Source organism: Arachis duranensis, chromosome 1 (assembly GCF_000817695.3).
Source record: "Arachis duranensis cultivar V14167 chromosome 1, aradu.V14167.gnm2.J7QH, whole genome shotgun sequence".
Lineage (NCBI taxonomy): Eukaryota > Viridiplantae > Streptophyta > Magnoliopsida > Fabales > Fabaceae > Arachis > Arachis duranensis.
Window position 1 is genome coordinate 104,947,600 of NC_029772.3, and position 23,147 is coordinate 104,970,746.

General features: G+C 38.7%; 2 protein-coding genes across 2 annotated transcripts; both read left to right on the plus strand.

Moving 5' to 3' along the window:
• The first annotated feature begins 10,786 nt into the window (after window positions 1–10,786).
• On the plus strand, window positions 10,787–11,312 carry LOC107470653 (uncharacterized). Its single transcript, XM_016090048.1, has 2 exons — window positions 10,787–10,846; window positions 10,950–11,312. Exons 1-2 carry the CDS (start codon window positions 10,787–10,789, stop codon window positions 11,310–11,312), a joined length of 423 nt encoding a protein of 140 aa, XP_015945534.1.
• Window positions 11,313–19,308: 7,996 nt separating this feature from the next.
• On the plus strand, window positions 19,309–21,262 carry LOC107467910 (transcription factor TCP14). Its single transcript, XM_016087135.3, has one exon. The coding sequence runs from the start codon at window positions 19,620–19,622 to the stop codon at window positions 20,934–20,936; it is 1,317 nt and encodes a 438-aa protein (XP_015942621.1). The 5' UTR covers window positions 19,309–19,619; the 3' UTR covers window positions 20,937–21,262.
• Window positions 21,263–23,147: the final 1,885 nt, after the last annotated feature.

Consider the following 23,147-nt stretch of genomic DNA (forward strand, 5'->3'; position numbering starts at 1 on the left):
GTGAGATCTTAGACTACTCAAGGATTCACTTCACTAGCTCACTTAGCCTTATATATATACCCTCACCCTTACCTTGGCCCCATTACAACCTTGAAAAGACCTCATGATGTTTGCATTGGTTAGATTAAATATTTGTTGATTGGTTAGATGAAGAACAAAGTTTAGAAAGCATGACTAGAGAAGAATAGAGAGATTGACCCTAGACACTTGAGAGTTAGAGTGATATACACTACCAGTGAGGGTTCAATGCTTGATTCTATGTTCCCTACTTTTGCTATGATTGAAAATATGCTTCTTTGATCTTATATTTGCTTATTATTAATCCTCTCTTATTACCATTAGATGCCTTGATATGTGTGTTAAGTGTTTTCAGATATTATAAAGGCAGGAATGGCTCAGAGGATGGAAAGGAAGCATGCAAAAGTGAAAGGAATGCAAGAAGTTGGAGAAACTGCTAAGCTGTCCAGCCTGACCTCTTCGCACTCAAACGGCTATAACTTTAGCTACAGAGGTCCAAACGACACGGTTCCAGTTGTGTTGGAAAGCTAACGTCCGGGGCTTCGAATTGATATATAATTTGTCATAGTTGCCCCAACGCCAGGCGACGCGAACGCGTGGGTCACGCGGATGCGTGACCTGGCCAACACCGAATCCGCGCGGTCGCGTGGACGACACGGCCGCGTCACTTTTCCGCGACCTGTACGGATCAGAAAGCACTGGAAGTGATTTCTGGGTTGTTTCTGACCCAGTTTTCAACCCAGAGAACACAGATTATAAGCTATAAAGTGGGAGAATGCATCCATTCATGGGGAAGCACTCACAATTCACTTTTATGTTTTAGAGGCAGTTTTAGAGAGAGAGGTTCTCTCCTCTTTCTCTCTTAGGATTAGGACTTCTCTTAGTTTTAGGAGTGACTCTCAATCCCAGGTTCTTTATTTTTATTTATTTTCAATGTTCCATGTTTAGATTGATTTTCTTAATTAATGTTATTTGAGATATTTCAGATTGATGATTGCTTTTTTTTATTTGATATAAATAATTTGAATTTTCCTGTTGCCCAATTGGCTTATGAATATTTTCCATGTTAGATTTTACTGCTTTGAATGAATTGAAGGTATTTCAGATATTTATAATTTTAATTTAGCTTTTTACATTCTTGGCTGTGGTTAAATAATTGGTGACTCTAGAGTTATTTCATTAATTCATATTCCAATAACTCTAGCCTTTCCCAAGGAAAGACTAGGACTTGAGGATTCGAAGGAATTCATCCACTTAACTTACCTTCATAGTTAGAGGTTAACAAAGTGGGAGAAGAATCCAATTCTCATCACAATTGATAATGATAACTGGGATAGGACTTGCAGTTCTTATACCTCGCCAAGAGATTTTATTAGTATCACTTTATTTTACTTATCATATAACATATTCGCACCTTACTTCCAAAACCCCAAATTTTACCTTTTTCATAGCCAATAATAAGAACATACCTCCCTGCAATTCCTTGAGAAGACGACCCGAGGTTTAAATACTTCGGTTATCAATTTATTTAGGGGTTTGTTACTTGTGACAACCAAAACGTTTGTACGAAGGGATTTCTGTCGGTTTAGAGACTATATCTACAACGCGACTGTTTTTATGAAATTATTTACTGGCAAAAATCCTAACGTCAAAGGAGTCGGAGGAAAAGTCTCAGGAGCCTTGGAAGAACTTGGATCATCATCTGGTCGGGGAGGGGACTCTATGATTCTCTGACCCCGAGTCTTCAACTCGGATTCAGACACAGGTCGGGGAGGAGATACAATGGCCCCATCGATTACAACCTTATCCAGATCCAAAGGTGAGAGATCCAGGTCGGAAGCAATAACCCCGACCTACTCCTTAAAAACCCTCCATGCCTCCTCGGATCCCTCGGCAATGGAGTCCTCCAAATCCGCATAAGCGTCCCAAGCTCTTACCAGATCTTTTTTGACCTCCACAAGGTCCTGGAACAAGCTTGAATAACTTTGCTCTGCCTTCTCCTGTAGACTCTCCGCCATAGATCATCGGCCCATCAACCTCTCCCCCTCCTTCTGGAGATTATTCCTCTCTTCTCTCAGCTTAGTGACCTCCTCCTTCAGGCTCCTCTCAGCCTCCTGATATAAAAAAATCTTCCCCTCCAGCTCTTCAACCCACTGGGATGAACCCAAAGAGCTAAGGGGAGTATTCTAAAAAATATCAAGAAACTTGGTGCACACCGCCGCCGCCCTGATACTCTCCTAAGCCAGAATAGTAAGGTGGTTTTGAAGAGAAATCATCCATACTTATACGAGTATAAGGATAGATATGCTCCCGGATAAATTGAGGCGCATCCACCTTCACCTTACCTTCAAAAGGAGAGCCAGACTCTAAAGCCTTGCGCTTTTTCTTTTCTGGCTCAGGAGAAGGTCGGGAAGAAGGGGGCGGCAGAGAAGAGGCCGAGGAAGAAATAACAATAGGTCGAGCAGGGGTCCCCAAGCTATGAGAAGAAGGGGGAGGGGAAGGACCAACTACCCTGGCACCACCGACCCTAGCGCGGGATCTCGCTTTGGCCTCTTGAACCCTCTGGTAAGACTACCTCGAATTCTTCTTTGCCATCTCTGCAAAAGTCATTAGGTAAAAAAAGTCAACAAAACCAATCGGAGAAAACAACTCAGAAAGTCGGAAAACTCAACAAATCAATACGATACTACCTAATTGGGCCTGCACAAAGGTCAGAGATCCCTGGGGGAACTTCTTGGTATCCAGATAAGAGGCTCTCCCCCAAACTTCTCGGAGGAACCCAACGATGGCCGCCTCCACCTCGTCCAAATCATCCAAACTATATTTCTCACAAGGAGAGGCCTCTAACCAATACAGGGGAAAGCAAGGAGAAGAATTTTGATCCAGGAAAAAGGGGTGGTGACCCTCTACAGCTTGCACTTTGAAAAAGAAGTTTTTAAAGTCATGAAAGGATTCATCAAAAAGGGTAAAAATTCACCGGCTTTGTATAGCCCGGAAAGAAACCCATTGCTGTTTGTTATTTTGCCCACTAAAGGGCTTGGTCATGTGAAAAAGAAAAAAGAAAATCCTCAAAGAAGTCAGAAAATCTAGGGCATGGCTGATAAATTGATAAATTTTCAAAAAATCCCAAGAGTTGGGTGAAGCTGGGTAGGAGCTATCCGGCAATGAGATAAAACGGCTATCTCAAAGTCAGAAAAAGGAAGAAGAATACCCAAACGGGTGAAAAAATTCTCGTACATAAAAATAAAATGAGGTTCTTCCTCAGAAGCTCTTCCAAAACAAACCCGGTCTTCCGGACCCGGGGCTATCAGTTCATATCTCGACTCATCCCCATCAGAAGCACAAATTCTATGGTGCGTACGAAGGTCGGTGACATAGTCAGTATCCACAAGGGGTTCTTTCTCAAGAACAGTAACATCTACCCATCGAGCGAGGAATTCTACAGAAGACATTTTCTTTTGTAAAAAAGAAAAGGATCCCGAAACCTACAAAGGGAAAAAAGAAAAAAGGATCAAAAATAGGGTCTCTAAGGGGCCTGGGGTTAGATCCTTGAGAAAACAGAATCACTAAAGTCTATGACCAACGATCCTCTCAAATAAAAAACATGCAAATAAAAGCAGCCATAAAAGAGAAGAAGAAGAAAGAAAACTGACCTTTACTTTTGAAGGGTCGAAGGTGCTACAGCAGTTGATCAAAGAAAAAGGAAGCTTTCTTTTCGGAACAGAGTGTGTAAGTGAGAAAGTTTTCAGAAACGAAACAAGGAAAGAGAGGGAAAAGTATTTATAAGCACGATAGGGGCATAAAGGTAAAACGATGCAACCATTTAAGAAGTTGCACCGTTACCAAGGTAACCGTTCCCGCGTATGAATACTCAAACCTCTAAGAGACGCGACGTTTGATTTTACGCAACTGTTGAAAACTTTCAAAAACACGTCGGTTCTGAAAAATCACGTCGGTTGCCTATCAGGTCGGCTACGGTCCCGAGTTATAATACTCGAACCCAACTCTTAAAAGAAATTGGGCTCGAGTAGGGGCACTGTTCATACCTTGGCCCAACGCTAAGGCCTAGGTCCAAACGACAGATCCAACCCACAAGGTTGGGCACCTCAGTACACCGACCTTCTCTTAAGAAGTCGGTGCTCCCCACGACTTGACCCAACAAAGTCGGAAGCAGAGATTAGCTGGCAGATAATAATTGCCCCTAAAATCTCTTAATCCACTTCCAGAAGCCATATCGTAACCTCCCTAAGATAAAGGGACGGTTATCCACCCTAAAAGGTGGAACTACTCCAACGGTGGTTATTGGTTCACCACTATAAATACACTAACACCCCTCAGGTATCTCTAAGTCCCAATACTCTCTAGACTTGCTCACATCCTTGCTGACTTAGGCATCGGAGTGTCTTTGCAGGTACCACCCCCCATTCTCTCACACGTACAAGTTGGACGGAGGCCCTAAAGGTGCAAACCCACTCAAAGGCTTCCTTCCCCAGACGATTTGGCCATCCCAACGAGTCAAGCCCATTAATCTCCGGTTACCCAACGTAACACTTTCTTTTTTTATTTTATATATTTTTTTAAAATAACGAAAATTAAATTTTAGACATTAGATCATAAAAACTTTATTATTATATCATGAAATTAATTTTTTTAAAATTTTAAACTGATAGAAAGAGATACATAAATAATTATATATCTTAATCAACAATCTCTAGTTCTCCATATATAAGCAAGTGCTCCAATTTCATATCATATAATCATGATTATGAGAATTAACTCGATCAATGATAAACCGACTAAGAGAACGGTTTAAAGATTTAGTGATGTAACGGTGATGAAGTAACTATTATTGAATCATAATTTAAAATTTAAATTAACGATTGACATGAAATTTGGTCATTGGAATTACCAACGAGCACTAACGAACAGGGATAAGGAAAGGTTGAAGCAGCAACAAACAAAAGGTGAACAAAAGCATACAGCAACGACGAACTATGAAACAGAGTTGAACCACATGGGTTGAGAAGCGAGCAGCAGAGAAGTGAGCTTCATCAATGAGAGAAGAGAAGGCGACGTTTAATTGTGATAGATCTATTAGAATTTATGGTTAGGGATGGTTCCAAATTATTGTTCTTTTTTCTTGGGGATATATATAATTTTAATCTGAATTGAAAAATCACAGTGATTTAACAAATTCTGGGATTTGATACATAAATTGAATTAGACGAATGGTTCATTAATTCTCGACTAATCCAATTAAACAGCAAATCCAATCTAACTTTTAAAATATTATGTAAAATAGATTTTAATTACTATATATTATAAAAATGAAAACAATAATAAAGTAGATCATGCTAGTTTTCTCCTATTTATTATTTGATGAGGTTGACTTTGATTTAGATATTTCTGGTACCATTTTTTTAGAAATTATTTTTAATATAAAAATAAAAATAATATTTTGTTTGAATATTGACATTTAAAATATAGAAACAAAATTTATAAATTTTTCTTTCTTTGAGAGAGAATGAGAGAGCGAGGGTGGGAAACACATGAGGGCTAGAATGGTAGGCCAGGTTAAAGATCCTTGAGTTTGGAACCGAGAAGAGTATCGGTGTTTGGAGCACGAGTCATTCTCAATATTTGTAGATAATCTTCCAGAAGTCATTTTCAAGAGGGAGCTCTTTCAACTGTTTAATTGGACTGGACGCATAAACGACATATAGTTATCAAGAAAACAAAAAATGGTGGCTTATACATCTTTGCGTTCATACGATATACTACGAAAGGAAGAGCCTTGAAGGCTATAGTAGAGATGAATCGTATGCGGTTGAGGGGGAAGGTTGTCTTCGTGGGGGAAGCTAAATATCAAAGAACGTCTGATGTGAAGGAAATGAAAAACGTACAACTATAAGGTCAGTCGCCATCAGAAGGAGAAGAGAAGCAGAAAGTGTCAGTTGCCCCTGCTAAAGAATTAACTAAGGAGAAAACTATACGAGATTCACACAAGAATGGGTGGACAAAGAAGGTGGAAGTGGTGGTGGCGAAAGAAAACTTGATCTGGTTGCAGAGGAGCTTAGTAGGTGGAACGATGAAAGCCATTGACTATAGGACTTTGAAGGAATCGGTTGCAAAGAACTTTCCTCAAGTTATTCAGGTGCGAGAAATGGGAGCATATAAAGCTCTGTTGACATTTGACAGTCTGATAAATGCGGAAGAGGCTTACACGTTCAAAATGGATAGTCTGTTGAAGTTGTTTCATAGTGTATGGAGATGGGACGAGTCGGAGAAGAGTGAAACTCGAAGAGTTTGGTTGGAATGTTTCGGGGTTTCGTTGGATGCGAGGTCCATGGATACTTTCAGGATAATAGAAAACTAATGGGGTAAGGTAGTCGGATGCGATGAAGTAACGGAAGCGTGCCAGTTCTTTTGTGTTGGCGGTGTACAAATTGACACCTGTGTGTTAGATGTGATCAATGAATGGATCCATATCACAATTGGCACTAGTGGCTTTGACGTGTTGGTGAAAGAAGTGGGACGTGAAACTTTTGGGACGAATTTTCAGGTAGTAACTGTGGAAGATGAAGCATTCAGATATAAACAACAGAAAAATATATGTGAAAGGGTTTGTAATTATGTAGTGATGAGGTCGAAAAGTCCATTAAATTCAATAAATTGTACAGACCAGGCAGCAGAATTGATAATGGAAGGTCTGTGAAAAGAAGTTGAAGACAAGTACAAATTGGTCATTTCAGAAACAATTTTAAACGAATGGAGTTATGAATATTTAAGCCACAATCAAATGAATTTGGTAACGTCTCATACTCATAATTAACAGTGTCCTGGGATTTTTGTTGCAAGTCTAATGGGCTGGTTAAGGAGGTTATAAGGTCAGCTACACAAAAATCTGTTCAGCGGCCAACGAAGGAAACATCAGATGCAGGCAATTGGTGGGCCACGAAGGCCCAAGATGTAACATAATCCATCATGTTGGTGACGCGGTAACCTCTTCTGGGCCGGGTTAGAGGAGAACGGGTCATCCTAGGAGAATTCAGCAGGGGAGAGACGCGCCTGACCTTGTTGCAGCTACGTGAGACGTGCGGCATAACGTGGGAGGCGCGGGTCCCAGTTTGCGAACACGACCTGGAGCAGAAGGGAGCGAGGGGTCGGCGGGAAGGAAAATGCCGAAGCTGCGGCGAGAAATCCGGATTGAAGGCGGTGGTGAAGGGTTGTCGAATTCACCGGCGTTCTTCGTAGAAGATGAACCATGCGAATTTGTTGGTGAATCCGCATTGGACAATGATGACAGGACCAGGAAGGTTGGGAGCGGAGGATATCTGGTAATGGAGGAAGGGCACCAAAAGGTAACAGATCCAGGGACGGGTGAACAGGCACTAAGGGTCAAGGGTATGGATGATGGACCGAATCATGGACACTATAACGGTGATGATTATGAGAACAGTGGCGGAGTTCAACAAAACGTCTTTACAGGCCCAAAAATTGAAGCGACCTGCGACCGAATTTTACCAGAACATCAGGAATGAGATGGGTTCAGTGATGATGAGGATAATATTGAGGACAGAACGCTTGCAAACGATAATGAAGCCAGTGATAATGAGAGTTCAAGATTGAATAAGCAGCTACTAGAAAACAAAAGGGCTTGGGAATTGGCGAAGGAGTCAGGAGTGGAACTATATGATGAAGAAGAGGATATTATGGCAGCTCTTCAACAGCAGAATAAAGAAATTACTCGGAAAAAAGACTGGCAAAATAGAAGGCAAAAGCTAGACGGAGCAGACCCAAAACACAAAAAAAGATGTGCTATAATTATTTAAAATGATTATTAGCTCTTGGAATGTTAGGGAGTTGAGGGGTGACGGGAAAATGAGGATGGTTAAGGACCTTAAGAGAAAATATAGGTTAAACATGCTAGGTTTCGTAGAGACTAAAAGACAGTCAGTGACTAAGTTTGACATTTCAAAAATATGGGGGAATGGTTGTGTTGGTTGGGAATATGTTGAGTCTACTGGTGCGTCTGGCGGATTGTTGCTAATATGGGAAGATGGTTTTTTTATATTAGAAATTATTATAAAAGTGAGAGATGGCTATGTGTTGAAGGAGTTCTGCTACAGAATAATTTTAATTGTGCTTTTATATTGGTTTATGGTGCCCACGTTAGAGATGAGAACCTTGTTGTGTGGGAGGAGCTGAGTTACATAGCTGGTCTATGTCAGGTTCCCTGTTGTTTCATAGGGGACTTTAATGAGATTGTACATGTTGAAGAAAGGAGAGGCACCGATAGCTTAGCCTTGTCGGCGGAGGATTTCAAGAACTGGATACAAGACATGGGTTTAGTGGATTTGCCGATTAATGATCGCAAGTTCACTTGGTTTAGAAAACGTTCCTGTAGCCGTATTGACCGGGCCCTGGTGAGCTTGGAATGGCTGGAGGAATTCCCAGAGACTCAATTACGAGGTGGTCCAAGGGGTTTGTCTGACCATTCTCCTATTATACTGGAAGATAAGAGACTGAGAGGTGGCCCTAGACCATTCAGAAGCCTTGACTCATGGTTGACACATGAAGGATTCATGAGGATGGTAAAGGAGGAATGTAGAGAGTTAGGAGATTTGTAATTCATAGATAAGCTGAAGGCTTTGGCAATTCCTTTGGAAAGATGGCATAAAGATAATTTTGGGGACATGGACAACAAAATTTTGAAGTTGGAGGAAGAGATTAAGAAGATTGATGATATGGTGGGCGACGGGGCTTATGATGAAACGGTAGAGGCAAGAAGGAAAGCGCTTGTGACATGTTGTAAGAAATGGTATGTGAGGAAAGAATTACATTGGAAGTAGATGTCGCGTTCAAGACATGCGAGGGACATGGAAAAAAACACGAGGTACTTCCACAACATAGCTTCGACGAGAAGGAGAAACAACAGGGTTGATACACTGGTCATTAATGGAAGATTGATAAGGAATCAAGGTAGAATCAAGATTACGATCAGGGACTTCTACAAGGTATTATATCATCAGGAGAAGTCTCTGTTGGTGGGGTTTAGAGATGGTCTGGTGGAGATGATCAGTGAGGATGATGCTATGGCTTTGGAGATACAACCGACTTCTGAGGAGGTAAGAGAAGAAGTATGGGATTGTGAATCATCTAAGGCTCCTGGTAGTGACGGCTACAACATGAACTTCATAAAGAAGTGTTGGGATGAAATTGGTTCTGAATTCACGAGAGCAGTGTTGGATTTTTTCCAGTCCTCCAGATTACCGGCGGATGCTAATCTCACTTGGGTTGCACTGCCTCCTAAGTTTACTATAGCAAAGAAAATCAAAGGCCTTAGGCCTATTAGTATGGTCGCGTGTGTATACAAAGTCATTTCTAAGATGCTGGTTAGGAGAATGCGAGCAATAATGCCACGACTTGTAGGTGAGACACAGAGTGCTTTTGTTAAGGGGCAAAAAATCTATGACGGGGCTCTTATTGCTTGCGAAACTGTTCAATGGCTTAAACTGAGAAAGAAGGAAGCGGTGATAATAAAGTTAGACTTCCAGAAGGCATATGATAGAGTCAAGTGGAGCTTTGTGGATCTGGTTTTACAGAAAATGGGGTTTGGAAAAAGATGGAGGGGGTGGATTATGGAGTGTGTTAGTACTTGCTCTATGTCAGTTTTGATAAACGGTTTGCCCTCTAAGCCGTTTAAGATGGAAAGGGGCCTACGACAAGGTGATCTGCTCTCTCCTTTTTTGTTTGTCCTCGTTGTTGATGTTCTACATTGAATGCTTGGGGAGGCGGTTAGAAATGGGCGTATATCTCCGCTACTGGTTGGTAGAGATCATATTGAGCTATCGCATCTTCAGTTTACGGATGACACCATTCTATTCTGCCCCCCGGAGCAAGAGACCGTTAAGAACTACAAGAGGATTCTTCGCTGTTTTGAGTTGATGTCGGGGTTAAGTATCAACTTTGATAAATCGAGTTTAATTCCGATCAACTGTGAGGCTCAGTGGGTACGACGTATGTGCTGCGTGCTGGGCTGCAAGGAAGCTTCCCTTCCAGTAAAATACTTGGGGATCTCGCTAGGAGCTAATCTAAGGTTGGTGAAGACTTGGAAGCCAATTGTTGACAAAGTAGAGGAAAAACTCAGCCTTTGAAAAGCCAAGGATCTCAATAAATTCGGTAAGTTGGTGCTCATTAAATCCGTACTAAATAGCCTTCCCGTATATTATTTGAGCCTGTATAAGATGCCAAAGGCTGTTGCGGAGAAGCTTATTTCCTTACAGAGAAGATTTCTATGGAGTAAGGAAGATGGTAGGAATGGTATGGCTTTGGTCAGGTGGGAGGTGGTGCAGGCGCCTAAAAAGCTTGGTGGATTGGGTGTTGGAGATGCCATGTTGCGAAACACGGCCCTTCTATTTAAGTGGTGGTGGCAATTTTCAAAGGAGGATTGTCCGCTGTGGAAGAAGGTGGTTTGCCCTTGTAATAACCTCAACCCAAATGTGTTGCTGTCCTCTCAAGTTTTACCTATCAAGGGGAATCCTTGGAAGGATATCTGTCAGATACAGTTTAAGAATCAGCAAGTAAGGCAAAAGATGATTATTGGGTTGGCTATGGAGGTTGGTGATGGAAGAGGAACTCGGTTCTGGGAGGATGTTTGGCTGCGTGGTGGTGCTCTGAAAGATTAGTTTCCGAGACTCTTCTCAGTATCAAACCAAAGGGGGTCTTTTATAGGTGATTGCAGGTTTTGGGATGGGGCTGAGTGGATATGGAACTTCCAATGGAGGCGAGAGCTATTCCAATGGGAGTTGGATCTAGTGAACCAGTTGTATGATGTATTAAGGCTGGTCAAATTGGCTTATGGGAGTGAGGATAGAGTAGTATGGAAATTTGATAAACAAGGGGTCTTTTCAACTAACTCTTTTATGCAGGTACTACAGGAGGACATCATTCCAGAGGATATAACAAGTTACAACTTTACAAGGACAATTTGGAAAGGTTTAGTTCTACCAAGAGTTGAACTGTTTGTCTGGTTTGTTTTGACTGGTAGGGTCAATACAAAGGAGAGGCTGAGTTGGTTGGGTGTTATCCACCAGGAAGATGTTGTATGTGTGTTCTGCAACAAAATTACTGAATATGGTCACCATCTGTTCCTTGGTTGTGATTTTGCTTGGCAGGTTTGGTGTGCTTGGTTATCATTTGTTGGAAGGCAATGGCCATACCCGAGGATGTTGAAAGAGCATTTTATAAGTTGGACTGAGATATCAGCTAGCAAGGAAGAGCGCAAGATGTAGTTGATGAGTTTTTGTGCGATTATCTGGAACATCTGGCTAGAAAGGAACAGAAGTATTTTTCAGAATAAAGGAAAAGGGGTTGATGAGATTATTCATATGTCCTTCATGAACTATAATGAGTGGTTAGGTGTGGATCCTTTTTGTTATTGATGGCAATGCTGGAGATGACAATGGGATAAACATTAGTGTTATTTTGAGTTGGGTAGCTTGCTTTATGGATTCCATTGGTTATTTTGTTATCGCTCCACTTGATGTGTTGGGCTTCTTTCTTTCAAAAAAAATTACTATATATTATATTAGAATTTAGTAAGTTTAAGAAAGATGACCTGTTAAAAAAATGGGTCGAATCAAAAGTGGAGTTATTAGAAAAAAAATACAAAAAGGGGAGAAGAGCTAAATAGGACATCAAAAAAGAAACCAAAAAAAAGAGAAGAATGAGGTCTCAATGAAAGTGAGGAGAATGAGTTTGAAAGTAAAATTACAAAAACTTGGTGAATAGAATCATAATTCAGATTTAACTTGTAGTGGTGATGAGACTATGGTAGATTATAGAGTAATTACTCAAATTAGTCCCTAAGGATTTTAAAAGCGGACACTTTAGTCCCAAAAAAATTAATACACAAAAACACCCCAAAAATTTTCTCCGGTGGACAATTTAGTCCTTGGCTTGATTTCTCCGTTTGTGACCAATGAAAAATGTTGAAGTAGCACATCTGAAGGCCACGTGGACTGCTACGTGTCAGGTGATGCGGCTGGACAAATTAGTTCCTATACTCGTCAGCAGAACGGCATCGTTTTTCGCGTTTGAGAGGAATATAAAAAGTCTCTGTTCACTTCATATGAAGGTAAAAGACTCTAGCCCCCACATTTGTTCAGTTTTTTACAGAGAAAATCATACATTGTTTGAACGTTCATCTTCTACATCATCTCCTACATCATCTCCCACATCACCATCGTGATGACGTTGATAAAATTCTGTATTCTGTTACCATTTGTAACGCTTCATGCTCAAATCCAGAAGCACGGAATTGCGTATAAGAGTGACAAGGACTAATCAAGACTTGCATTGAAGAAGGTAAGAATGTATTATATTCTTATTTTCTGTCCGAAAAACTAGTTTAGATTTACTGATTCATTTTTTGGGTTGGGGTACAGAGCACAAAACGTGCTATGGCATTGTTTGCTAGTTCTAATTTTGTTTTTGCATGTATGTTCACTCACAAGTAGTATACAATGTTGTTAGTTTTTACGGTGTTGAAGGTAGATTTTTTGTTTTTGTTTTTGTTTTTCCTTTATGGAATTTGTCAAAATTTAGAATTATATGATTATGTTTGTTAATCATTAAACGTGTTGTTCTTGCAGATAAATGGAGGAATTTGTGGTTCCTGTTTTTCACCATGGTGGGCATTTTGTTAGGGATAACAAAGGAGTTTTTCTTTATCTGGATGAAAAAGTTGAGAAATTTTCTAAGATGGATGTTGATCTTATCTGTTTCTTTGACCTATAAACCCTGTTCAAAGAGTTAGGCTATTTGAACTACACTACTATGTATTGGTATGATGTTACGGCTGCTAACTTAGAGAGTGGACTGCACCCAATAAAAGAAGATTTGGAGATTAATCAATTGCGCGAGAACATACAAAAGAACAAGGGCACTGATGAGTTTCATTTGTATTTTGATCACTCGATAATGGTTACTCCACTTGAGGATATCGACTTGGACTTTGAGGGTGATGCAGATGCGAAGGAGGAATCTAGTGATGATGATGGGTATGAAACCACTGAGGACGAACCATATAAACCACCCCCTCCAGGATTTGAAGATGAAAGCAGTGACTCCGATGGTGTGATTGTCAAGAAAAAGAGTAGTAAAACTGGGAAAAAACCAGAGAGTGGTATGGAGAAGAAGAAGTCAAAGGTTGACAAGAAACAAACAAGTGGGCCTAGCTCAATTAGGCAAAGTGTTAGGGATCCAAAATCTGCAAGGACAAAAACTGAAGGACCAAGTGGTTTTAGATCAAAATCTGGTGGCCCAAAGGTAGTAGGCCAGCTGGTGTTGGGTCCAATTTTATGTTCCTAGGCAATGTTAGACACATGAATACTAGTCCAACTTCATCACAAACTCCAGTGCCAAATTTTGGTGGTACTGGCAACAATGGTGCTGAAAATAATAAAGAAAGTATACAAAATGAGGAGGAGGAAGAACCTACTTTTGAGTATGAGTCAGAAACACTGCTAACTCCAGAGAGTTCTGAAGATGAGAGAGAGAGGTATGAGTTTCCACAGTTTAATGAAAATGCTGGCTTTGGAAAGCAAGGTGTACGTTGTATTGGGGATGGAATTCGCAACAATTGAAAGCTTTAAGGCTGCTCTGAAGGATCTTGTCATCTATGAGGGGAGAAAGATTAGGTACATCAAGAATGATCAAATGAGAGTGAGATGTGATTATGATCATGGATTGGAGAGGATAAAAAAACCAAAAGGGACTAAGGAGGCATCTACTAGTGAAGGTGGAAATGTGCAAAGTAATGATGAAGTAGTTGTGCAAGGAAATTAAGCAAACAATGTGCACAGTGTGAATGTGAATCCTGTTAATACAAAGGATACATGTGTCAATGCTGGAACCATGGGAGAAGAAGCTGTGAATGTTGGGTTTGGGAATGGTGGGACTGTGCTTGGTGGGGCTGTGACTGCAGGTGCTGTGAGTGGTAGAACTAACCCTTGTCCGTGGCTAATTTACTATGCCTAGAATAATCAACTGAAGAGTTACCAAATCAAGACATATGTGCCCACTCACACTTGCGGGAGGAAATTTTGGAAGCAATATGACAGATCAAAAGTGGGTGGCCAACAAGCTAGAAAAGAGGTTGTTCACTCAACCTTACATAACCCTAAGTGAGGCTTATGACCACATCAAGATAGATTATAATGTTGTGATCAATCTATAGAGCACTTAAAGAAGCAAGAGAACGTGTCATTGGAAACAAGAGACAACAGTATAGCAAATTGAGGCATTATCTCTTGGAGTTATTAAGGAGTAATCCCGGGAGCACTGCATTGATGGATGTTACTCCCATCTTCCAGTCACCTCTATTATTTGACAAGTTATATATTTGTTTAGATGCATGTAAGAGGGGGTATAAATTGGGTTGTAGGAAATTGATTGGATTAGATGGTTGCTTTTTGAAGGGCTATTTCGGGAGAAAACTCCTTTCAACAGTGGGCCAGGACGCAAAAAATCACTTTTACGTTATTGCGTTTGCTGTGGTTAGTAGTGAGACAAAAGAGAGTTGGAAGTGGTATCTCACTTTACTTCAAGAAGATCTTGAAGACCACTATATCCATGGTTGGAATTTCATTTCTGATCAACAAAAGGTACCATTCAATCTACCCTCATACTTACTATGAATAGAAAATATATAATACTTCTAATATTTAAATGTTAGCATAAGAAAGTTAGTCAAATGGACCACTGTCATGTCCAGTGCTAACTCCATTACCATCTCCACTCCCATTATCACCATTCAAAACATGCATCTTCCTCCTGGTCCCAGTGTATCTCCTTGACTATTTTTGGTGTTGAATGGTAACTTAGGTTTCTTTTTCTTCGTTCTCCTTTCAGGTATTAGAGATTCGTCATTGCTATCACTCTCATACCCAGGAGGTGGAGGCTTATAAGCTTCATCCTAGACACTTTCGTAGGAATCATATGAAGATAATGATTGAGCCTCCTCCAAAGGATCATCATCAAAAGAAGCTACCTCCTGTATAAAATCTTCTTCAGAAAAGTCTTCCACCACCACATTGTCTCTGAGAATGCAAGGCTGATCTACATAATGCTCAAAGTATAAGAAGAATTCTTTCAGGTTGTGTCTAAGTGTAAAGTCACATATTTCGTTTATTTTCTTGTCACTAGTGAGCACATGCAACCCATTTTCAAACACCAACACAGTTGGATCATGCCAGAACATGGTCTTATACTCCAGATATTCTAGTCCTCTAAACAACTCCTCCAAATCCTTCTTATTGACGACATCCACATCTATTAGAGAAAATTTCTCTACTTTACCATCTTTATAGTGTAACTCACCCTTCGTAGTTCTTTCGAACCTTTCACCATGATTAAACACAAAAATAACAAAAATAGGCATTTACATAAATAACACAATATTTTATTTAAATTGTTTATCAAACTTTCAATATAGGAAAACAATAGACATAAAATATCACCTAGTAAAATAAACAGAACATACTAATCAAGATTATATCTTGTATTCTAGCTTGTACAGATAACAATACACGAAACTCTAGCTCACCATAGAATTCCACGAAAATATCAAAATCGTATAGTTAGCTTAGTTTCGAACAAAAATCACTCATCAAATGAGTTCATCATAATACAACAAAAAGCAAAACAAGAATAGGAAGAGTATGAGTGCGAGAAAGTAACAACTAACTTTGTTTGTCCTTTTCAACTTCATCAACATATCATCTCCAGAAACACCACATGCAACAATGTCACTGTAATTTGGAAAGAAACAAAGAAGGAAGACAAAGTTTTAGGGCTTTTTTGTGAATGTGTGAGTAAACAAAAAATATTAATGGAAAGCCAAAGAGTTCAATGTCTCTTATACTTCTCTCACTCTCCATCTCTGACGACGTTAGGTATTTGGGGAGGAACAATTAGTCTTTAGAACAATTTTTCCTTGCGATGTGGCGCTGACACATTTGCCACATCACCACAAACTGACACATTATATGGGCAACACTGCTAATTGGTTTTGGGAGGCGACTTGTCCAATTCTTCTTCAGGATGAGGACCGTTTAGAGGTTTAGGAATGATTGGGACGACATGTCCCACAGACAAATAGTTAAAGATGGAAAAGATATTCACTTAAATATATAATCAAACGTATTCATCTAATATAAATGAGAATTTTGCATGTGGTGAAAAAAAAAAGTACCATAAGAATGATAAAAATTAAGGTTTAATTGATTTATATACTTTCATTATTTTTATTTTTGTATTTTCTATTTTAAAATTGTATAAAAAAAATACGAAAATAAAAAAAGAACAAGCTGACTCTGGTTGTTGTGTGAAGGGATCGGAAACATTATCTAGGTGGTTAGGCCCAAAATATAAGATTTGATGCATTTTATAGAACACAAGAACAAGATTGATGATATAAGTTTGATTTTGACTAGGAAATTTTACTATTGCGTTTTAGAGTCATTATCAAGAATGGAAGAGAGCGTTTTAAGTTTTTGTCAACTTGTCGGTACGTTAGTCTTTGCCTTTCTTGGCATGTAATTTCGCGACAAGAGCTTTTACAACATAATATGCTGTAAAAAGCTGAGGAATCTCACGTGGGCACTTTCAACTCTCTCCTCCCCCTAACATAATAAATTCAACTCGTTTAACCATTTTTAATTATTTCATTTCAATTTCCACCACTTCATCGTCCAACAAAATTGAAAATCAACTTTCACTAAGCTGCAATGCTGCCATTAGCTATTGATATGCGTGCTTTATTATATTAATTAATGACAAATTATATATGGGTCAAACAAAGTAGATTATATAATGACAAAATAGAATTCATGAAAAGGTAAAAGGTAAACGCCGGTTAATTGGAATTAACGTTATTAATTTGTCGTGCTTAGCTTGTTTTACTTTTGAAGCCATGCCACAATAAATTATTTGATGAATATATGTATGTATATGTGCAATAAAAAAAAAGGAAAAAAGAAAGAAAGAGCTATTTTCCGTAGGGGGAAGGGATTCTTTGTCGTTATTCATGAGGGGTTCGCTTGCATGTGATAATAACTGAGGCAACTTCACTATTTAAGACTGCTAACTAAAAGTACAACTCGATTTTCACTCCTATGAATTTCAAAATTCAAAGCATAAACTATTTGATTCCATCATGTAGATAGATAGGTGCGTGGAAGAACATACATATACAACTTCGAAGAAACTAAGATGGGAAAAAAAGGAATAGTTTGGATATATTCCCGGTCCGGGGAGAAGCCCGAGAGAGTTCAAGAATCATTGTCTTAATTACTTTTTAGCATTGGTATATGTATCTTTTTAGATGGGGTTCAATTTTAATTTCATTATTTGAATATATTAATAACCATCACTATCTCTTCTCTTAGCTTCCTGTACTAGTAAAAGGATAGATAAATTAGCTTATTACTTGATGATCAATCGGTAATATCATTGAGAGAAAGTCGCATGAGTTAACATTACATAATCAATATTACAATCAATACTTAACATAAAAAAATATATGAAATTTTTAAAAATAAAAATATTAAAAATTCAAAATTTAATTAAAAATATTTAAAATTTAAACTCACTAAAAATTCATCTTTATTGAATTTCATATTAGATTTATTTGACAACTTATTATACTGTTAGCTAAAATTAACTATTATAGTGTTAATTTTCCAGTATTATTTTTTTTATTTCTTAGTTTAATATGTTTAAAATTTTTAGAATAGATTAAGTAATATAATATTATTATATTATTACATGCATGTATGTCACATAAAGTCCAGGCTAAGTGTCAATTTAATGTTGCTTTTGTGGTCAATGGCAAGTTCTAAAACAAGAAAGAATAGGGTGTTCATAAATGCAAAGAAAAGGAAATTGGGAATGGTATAATTGTATTTGTATTTGTATGTGTGTGTGTGGAGATTGGTGATGGATGACATGATCAGAATAGAGGAAAAGAAAAGAAAGCACTCAATTATAAGAGTGTGTATGTCAGCCTCAACTCTCCAATTGAATGAACAAAATAAAACCTCACCACTTATGAAATGAGTTTCTAGCAAGCTACATATCCAATAGTAGTAGAGTTGTTGAAATAGACCTCCCAATATATACAGCATAATATAGTGACTGCTTGTTCTCTCTGAAACTTTACAAGGATTTAGATCCCATTTCCATGTGCCACTTGGTGGTCCTAATTCTAAAGAAGATAATCTTATATAGATTTTTTTTTCTTTTGTGTTACTCCAAAAAACTCCATTCTCAATTGTATATGTTGTCTTTTTCTCTCCCCTTAAATGTGTTTCAATGATTCCGATCCTAATGGTAGCAAAGGATGTTATTTGTTTTGTTTGATTTCATTTCAAGTTCAATTGAGAAAGCGGAATTCATAATATGTGCATAGCTATAAGCATGAACCCAAATTTAGATGATTAATCCTCCTAAATGAGTAGCCCCATATAGCTAGCAGCTTCTTGCTTGGCCCAACACACACACACACACAAATAATTTGTAAGCATTAGAAATAATAATGAATGATGATTGTTATTTATGATACGTGTGTTAATGATAGCTATGTTAGATTATTAGGTTGAAGGGAGGGAGGGGTGGTTAATTTGTGTGTAATTGAAAGAAGAATGAAGAAAAAAGAAGGGTTGGAAATGCAAAATGCAAAGGGGAATTGAGGAATCCCAAAGTTGAAGGGGAAAAGGGGAAAGGGGCCTAAGGCAAAGGGCAAAGGGCAAAGGCAAAACGAAATGATTACTTGAATGGGAAGGGACCCACCTTGATAATTTTTCCTTTACAGGTCTTTCAATTTTTTGACTTGGGATCGGGTCCCACATCGGCCACCATTGTCTTTATGGATTGAATCGTAAAAAGAGCACCTCACGTGGATCTCTGAACCCATACACTTACACAACAATTCATTTAACTCTATTTTTCCAATTCAAGTTTAGCTGTAGCTTATCATTATCAATATTCAATAAACCAAACCATCAAAAAGAAAAAATTCTACATAATATCCATACATATGTTTATGTTTCTTTGTTTATTTAATTAATTAAAATTTAAAAAGCTCTCTCAAACACAGCACATACATACATACATACAGTACAACACATGAAGGAAAGAAAGCAAATTGGAAAAATAAAAAATATCATGCTTTTTAAAGCTCACCAATATAATTCCCACTCATTATCTTTGTTGCTTAAAGCTCTTCCCCTCCCACCTCTCCTCTCTCTCTCTCTCACTCATCAATTTCAAAGCAAATAAAATTCCTTGCCCTATATACAAAGAAACCAAACCAAACCAAACATAAACTATACACAGTTTACACAATCCTCTCTTCACAAAGACCCACCACATATATAGATTATTAACTATAAAACTCACTCATTTCACTCTCTTTCAAAAAAAGAAAAAAGAAAAAGAACTTCAGCAACATCAACACACACAATAAACTCAACTGACCCAAGCTTTTATTATTAATTTTTTCATTTTATTTTCTTTTTTGGACTCTTCATGCGATCATGGAGGGAGGTGATGACTTCCACCACCATCACCATCATCACCAACACCACCACCACCGACAGAACTTCCCCTTCCAACTTCTAGAGAAGAAAGAAGATCAAGAAGCAGCGTCGTGCTCAACTTCCTCCCCTTACCCTTCCCTAGCTATCTCATCTGCAGAACCATCCACTTCAAATTCAAACCGATCCAATCCAAACAGCAACACTGCAAACAACAACAATAACAACAGCAACAACAACCAATTAGCCTTACAACAAGAACAGCAAATACAGCCTTCTTTATCCTCTGAACCTTCTGGAAAGAAGCCTCCTCCTAAGCGGACATCCACCAAGGACCGCCATACAAAAGTCGATGGCCGTGGCCGCCGCATCCGAATGCCAGCTCTCTGTGCAGCCAGAGTGTTCCAGCTGACACGAGAGCTCGGCCACAAGTCCGATGGCGAGACCATCGAGTGGCTCCTCCAGCAGGCGGAGCCAGCCGTGATCGCCGCCACCGGAACCGGAACAATCCCCGCAAACTTCACGTCCCTCAACATCTCCCTCCGCAGCAGCGGTTCCTCCATGTCCGTACCATCCCAGCTCCGATCCTCATACTTCAGCCCTAACTTCCCCCTCCAAAACCGCCGAACCTTGTTCCCCGGAATAACCCTCTCGTCCGACACCACCACCGCCAGTAACAACAACAACAGCAACAACAACACCACCACTCTCCTTAACTTCCAACAGCAACAGCAAACCCTAACCGCAAATATTTTCAAGCAAGAACTGAGAGAGAGCCATGGCGCTCCCTCTTCTTCTTCCACGTTGGATTTATCTGAAACAAGCGCGGAAGAAGGTTCGTTAGGGAGAAAGAGAAGGCCGCCATCGGAACACGACCTATCTTCTTCAGCACAGCACCAAATGGGAAGCTACCTGCTGCAATCAAGCGCAGGCGCGATTCAGGCGAGCCACGCAGCTCAGATTCCGGCCAACATATGGATGGTGGCGAATTCCCAAAATGCCCCTCAGGTTATGAGTGGTGACCCTATATGGACGTTTCCAACGCAGGTTAGTAACAGTGGGTTGTACCGTGGAACCGTTTCCAGTGGTTTGCACTTTATGAACTTCCCTACTCCTATGGCTTTGTTGACGAGTCAGCAATTAGGTTCTTCCGGTGGCGGAGGCAGTGTCAACGAAAGCCATTTGAATATGATCGCCGGTCTCGGCAGTTACCGTCCGGTCATCGGAGTTTCAGAATCGTCTCAGGCCAGTGGCTCTCATCAACATCATCGAGATGGAACCGATGATCGACACGATAGTACCAGCCACCACTCTTGATTATACTGATCATCATCATCGAATAATAATTCAAAGGATCTTGAAGCTGTGAATTCAATTCATCTTCGTCGTCATCGTGTACAACTTTGAATGATCCATTTGATGTGTTTTTTTTAACACACGTGAGAGAGGTTTGCTATTTGATCTTTCAATTTCTTTCTTCCCAAAATTGAGTTTTATTTATTTAATTTTCCACAAGTTAAATTTTTTTTTCTGGTGTGGTTAAAATATGATCCCAAGAGATGATGAATGAGGGTTTTTTAGGGTTTGAGAGATGATGACACTATTTAACATTTGGGTATTTGGCTGAATGTTTTTAATTTTAATTTTTTTCACCTCTTATTTCAATTTTTTTTTTTACTTGTGGTTAAAAAAAAAAATTATTGTCTCCTTTCCTTTGAGTTATTCATTCCACTACACGATATCTTATCATCATTGTTTGTGCAATTCTCTTTTCTTCTTTTTCTATTTTATCTTTCTTGTCATAGAGCCTTTTATAATTGCTTTTGTAATTTTATGCTTTTTATGTTTGAAGATGATGAGAGGAAAACGACTCATTTAATTAGCTTAGCTTGCATTCCCATTCCACCATACCCCTCGCCATTGCTAAGTTTCCTACCTAACAACATTTTAATTTTCTTCTTAAATAATTATATAATACACTACTGCTAATTAATTACCCTTGTGCCTAATTTTTAAACACAACAATAATATTGCTATTGCAAATGCACATTTGTTTTTAAAATATTAGAAAACATACCCACTTAGAGTATATACTATATACTAATCTAGAAGTAATTAAGTATGTATTATTTCACTATGAAAGGTTCAAGTAGAAAAGATCGGACATGGATGAATTAGTTTTGTTTGGTCGTGCATTCTTTCTTTTTGGGCCACAAAGCCTGGTGGAGTGGGTAAAAGGGATAAAACAGTGTTACCGCGAGAGGAGTAAAAAAATGTAGATGTAGATGTAGATGTAGAAGTAGAAGTAGTAGTATTAAAAATTAGAATGCTTTTTGATCATTGGTGATTCTAAATCTCTGCCATGAATCTCGAGGTTTACTGCATCAATGATTAAGATTTTAGAGAAAAGAGGGGGAGAGGGAGGGGTTAATAGGACGGTGGGGTCATGAGCCTTATCGGTTCCAGGTGTTGCCTCAGGTAGTGGGGTCATTATGCTTCTTATTGCCTAAACCAATCTACAATGTCACTGACAAACAGGTGGATCATTCCCCTCCAATCTTTTCTTTCTCTTTTTCTCTCTTTTTAATTCAATTTAATCATTTCCTTAATTTCTATTAAGTTAATTAGTTTTGATGAGAGAGAGGGTCCATGGTGAGTCTTAAATTGACCCTACTACTGGGGGAATCATGGCCCACATAATTTTCCATCAATCAGGACCGTTCATTCGATGGGCCCTCTTTGAATGTCCGCATTGAATGATTGGCTCTGTCACAAAAATGTGGAATCTGAGAGTTTCAATTCCATGGCCCTTTCAATTCAATTCCCCTCTATTTGTTTTAAAAATTACTGTTTCTCTATCTTCCTTCAAATTGTTTTCAACATTTTCATGCTACTTTGCCCAATTAGTACTATGCATATGCACAACTATTATTTTATATTTTCACTCAGATATTTGGAATCTAATGATATCTCCATCCTCATCTCTAAAATAATAGGAGGAGAGAAAAAGCAGGCTTATTAGGATATTCTCTCCACTATAAAATTTTGTTCTGCACAATAATAATATGATTCGGGAGAAGCCAGCTTTAGTTTATTTATATTATTATGATGATCATGTAGCTATAGCACCAGTGTAAAGCAGATCAAAATTATATATATATTTATGCTTCTTAATAAAAAAAATTATACAAAAGTCTATATATTTTTAATATATAATGTGTGAGTTGATGAGATTATGGGAATATATATATAACTTGAGTGAGGTTCCAATAATTATGGTACAAAAACACTGAAACAGTTACAACCTGGTGATAATGATGATGATGATAATGCTGAAAATGGTTCTCACCTAATGCTAATAACTAGGGCTTTAATATAGAAACAAATCATGAACTACTACCAGAACTGAATTAGTTAGCGTTAGTTTAATTTATCCTACTGTGCTAGCTTGTTTCTATAAACAATTAAGAGATACAGCTGAAGTGTTGTTCATTATTATTATTATTATTATTCTAAGAAAGTGTCGAG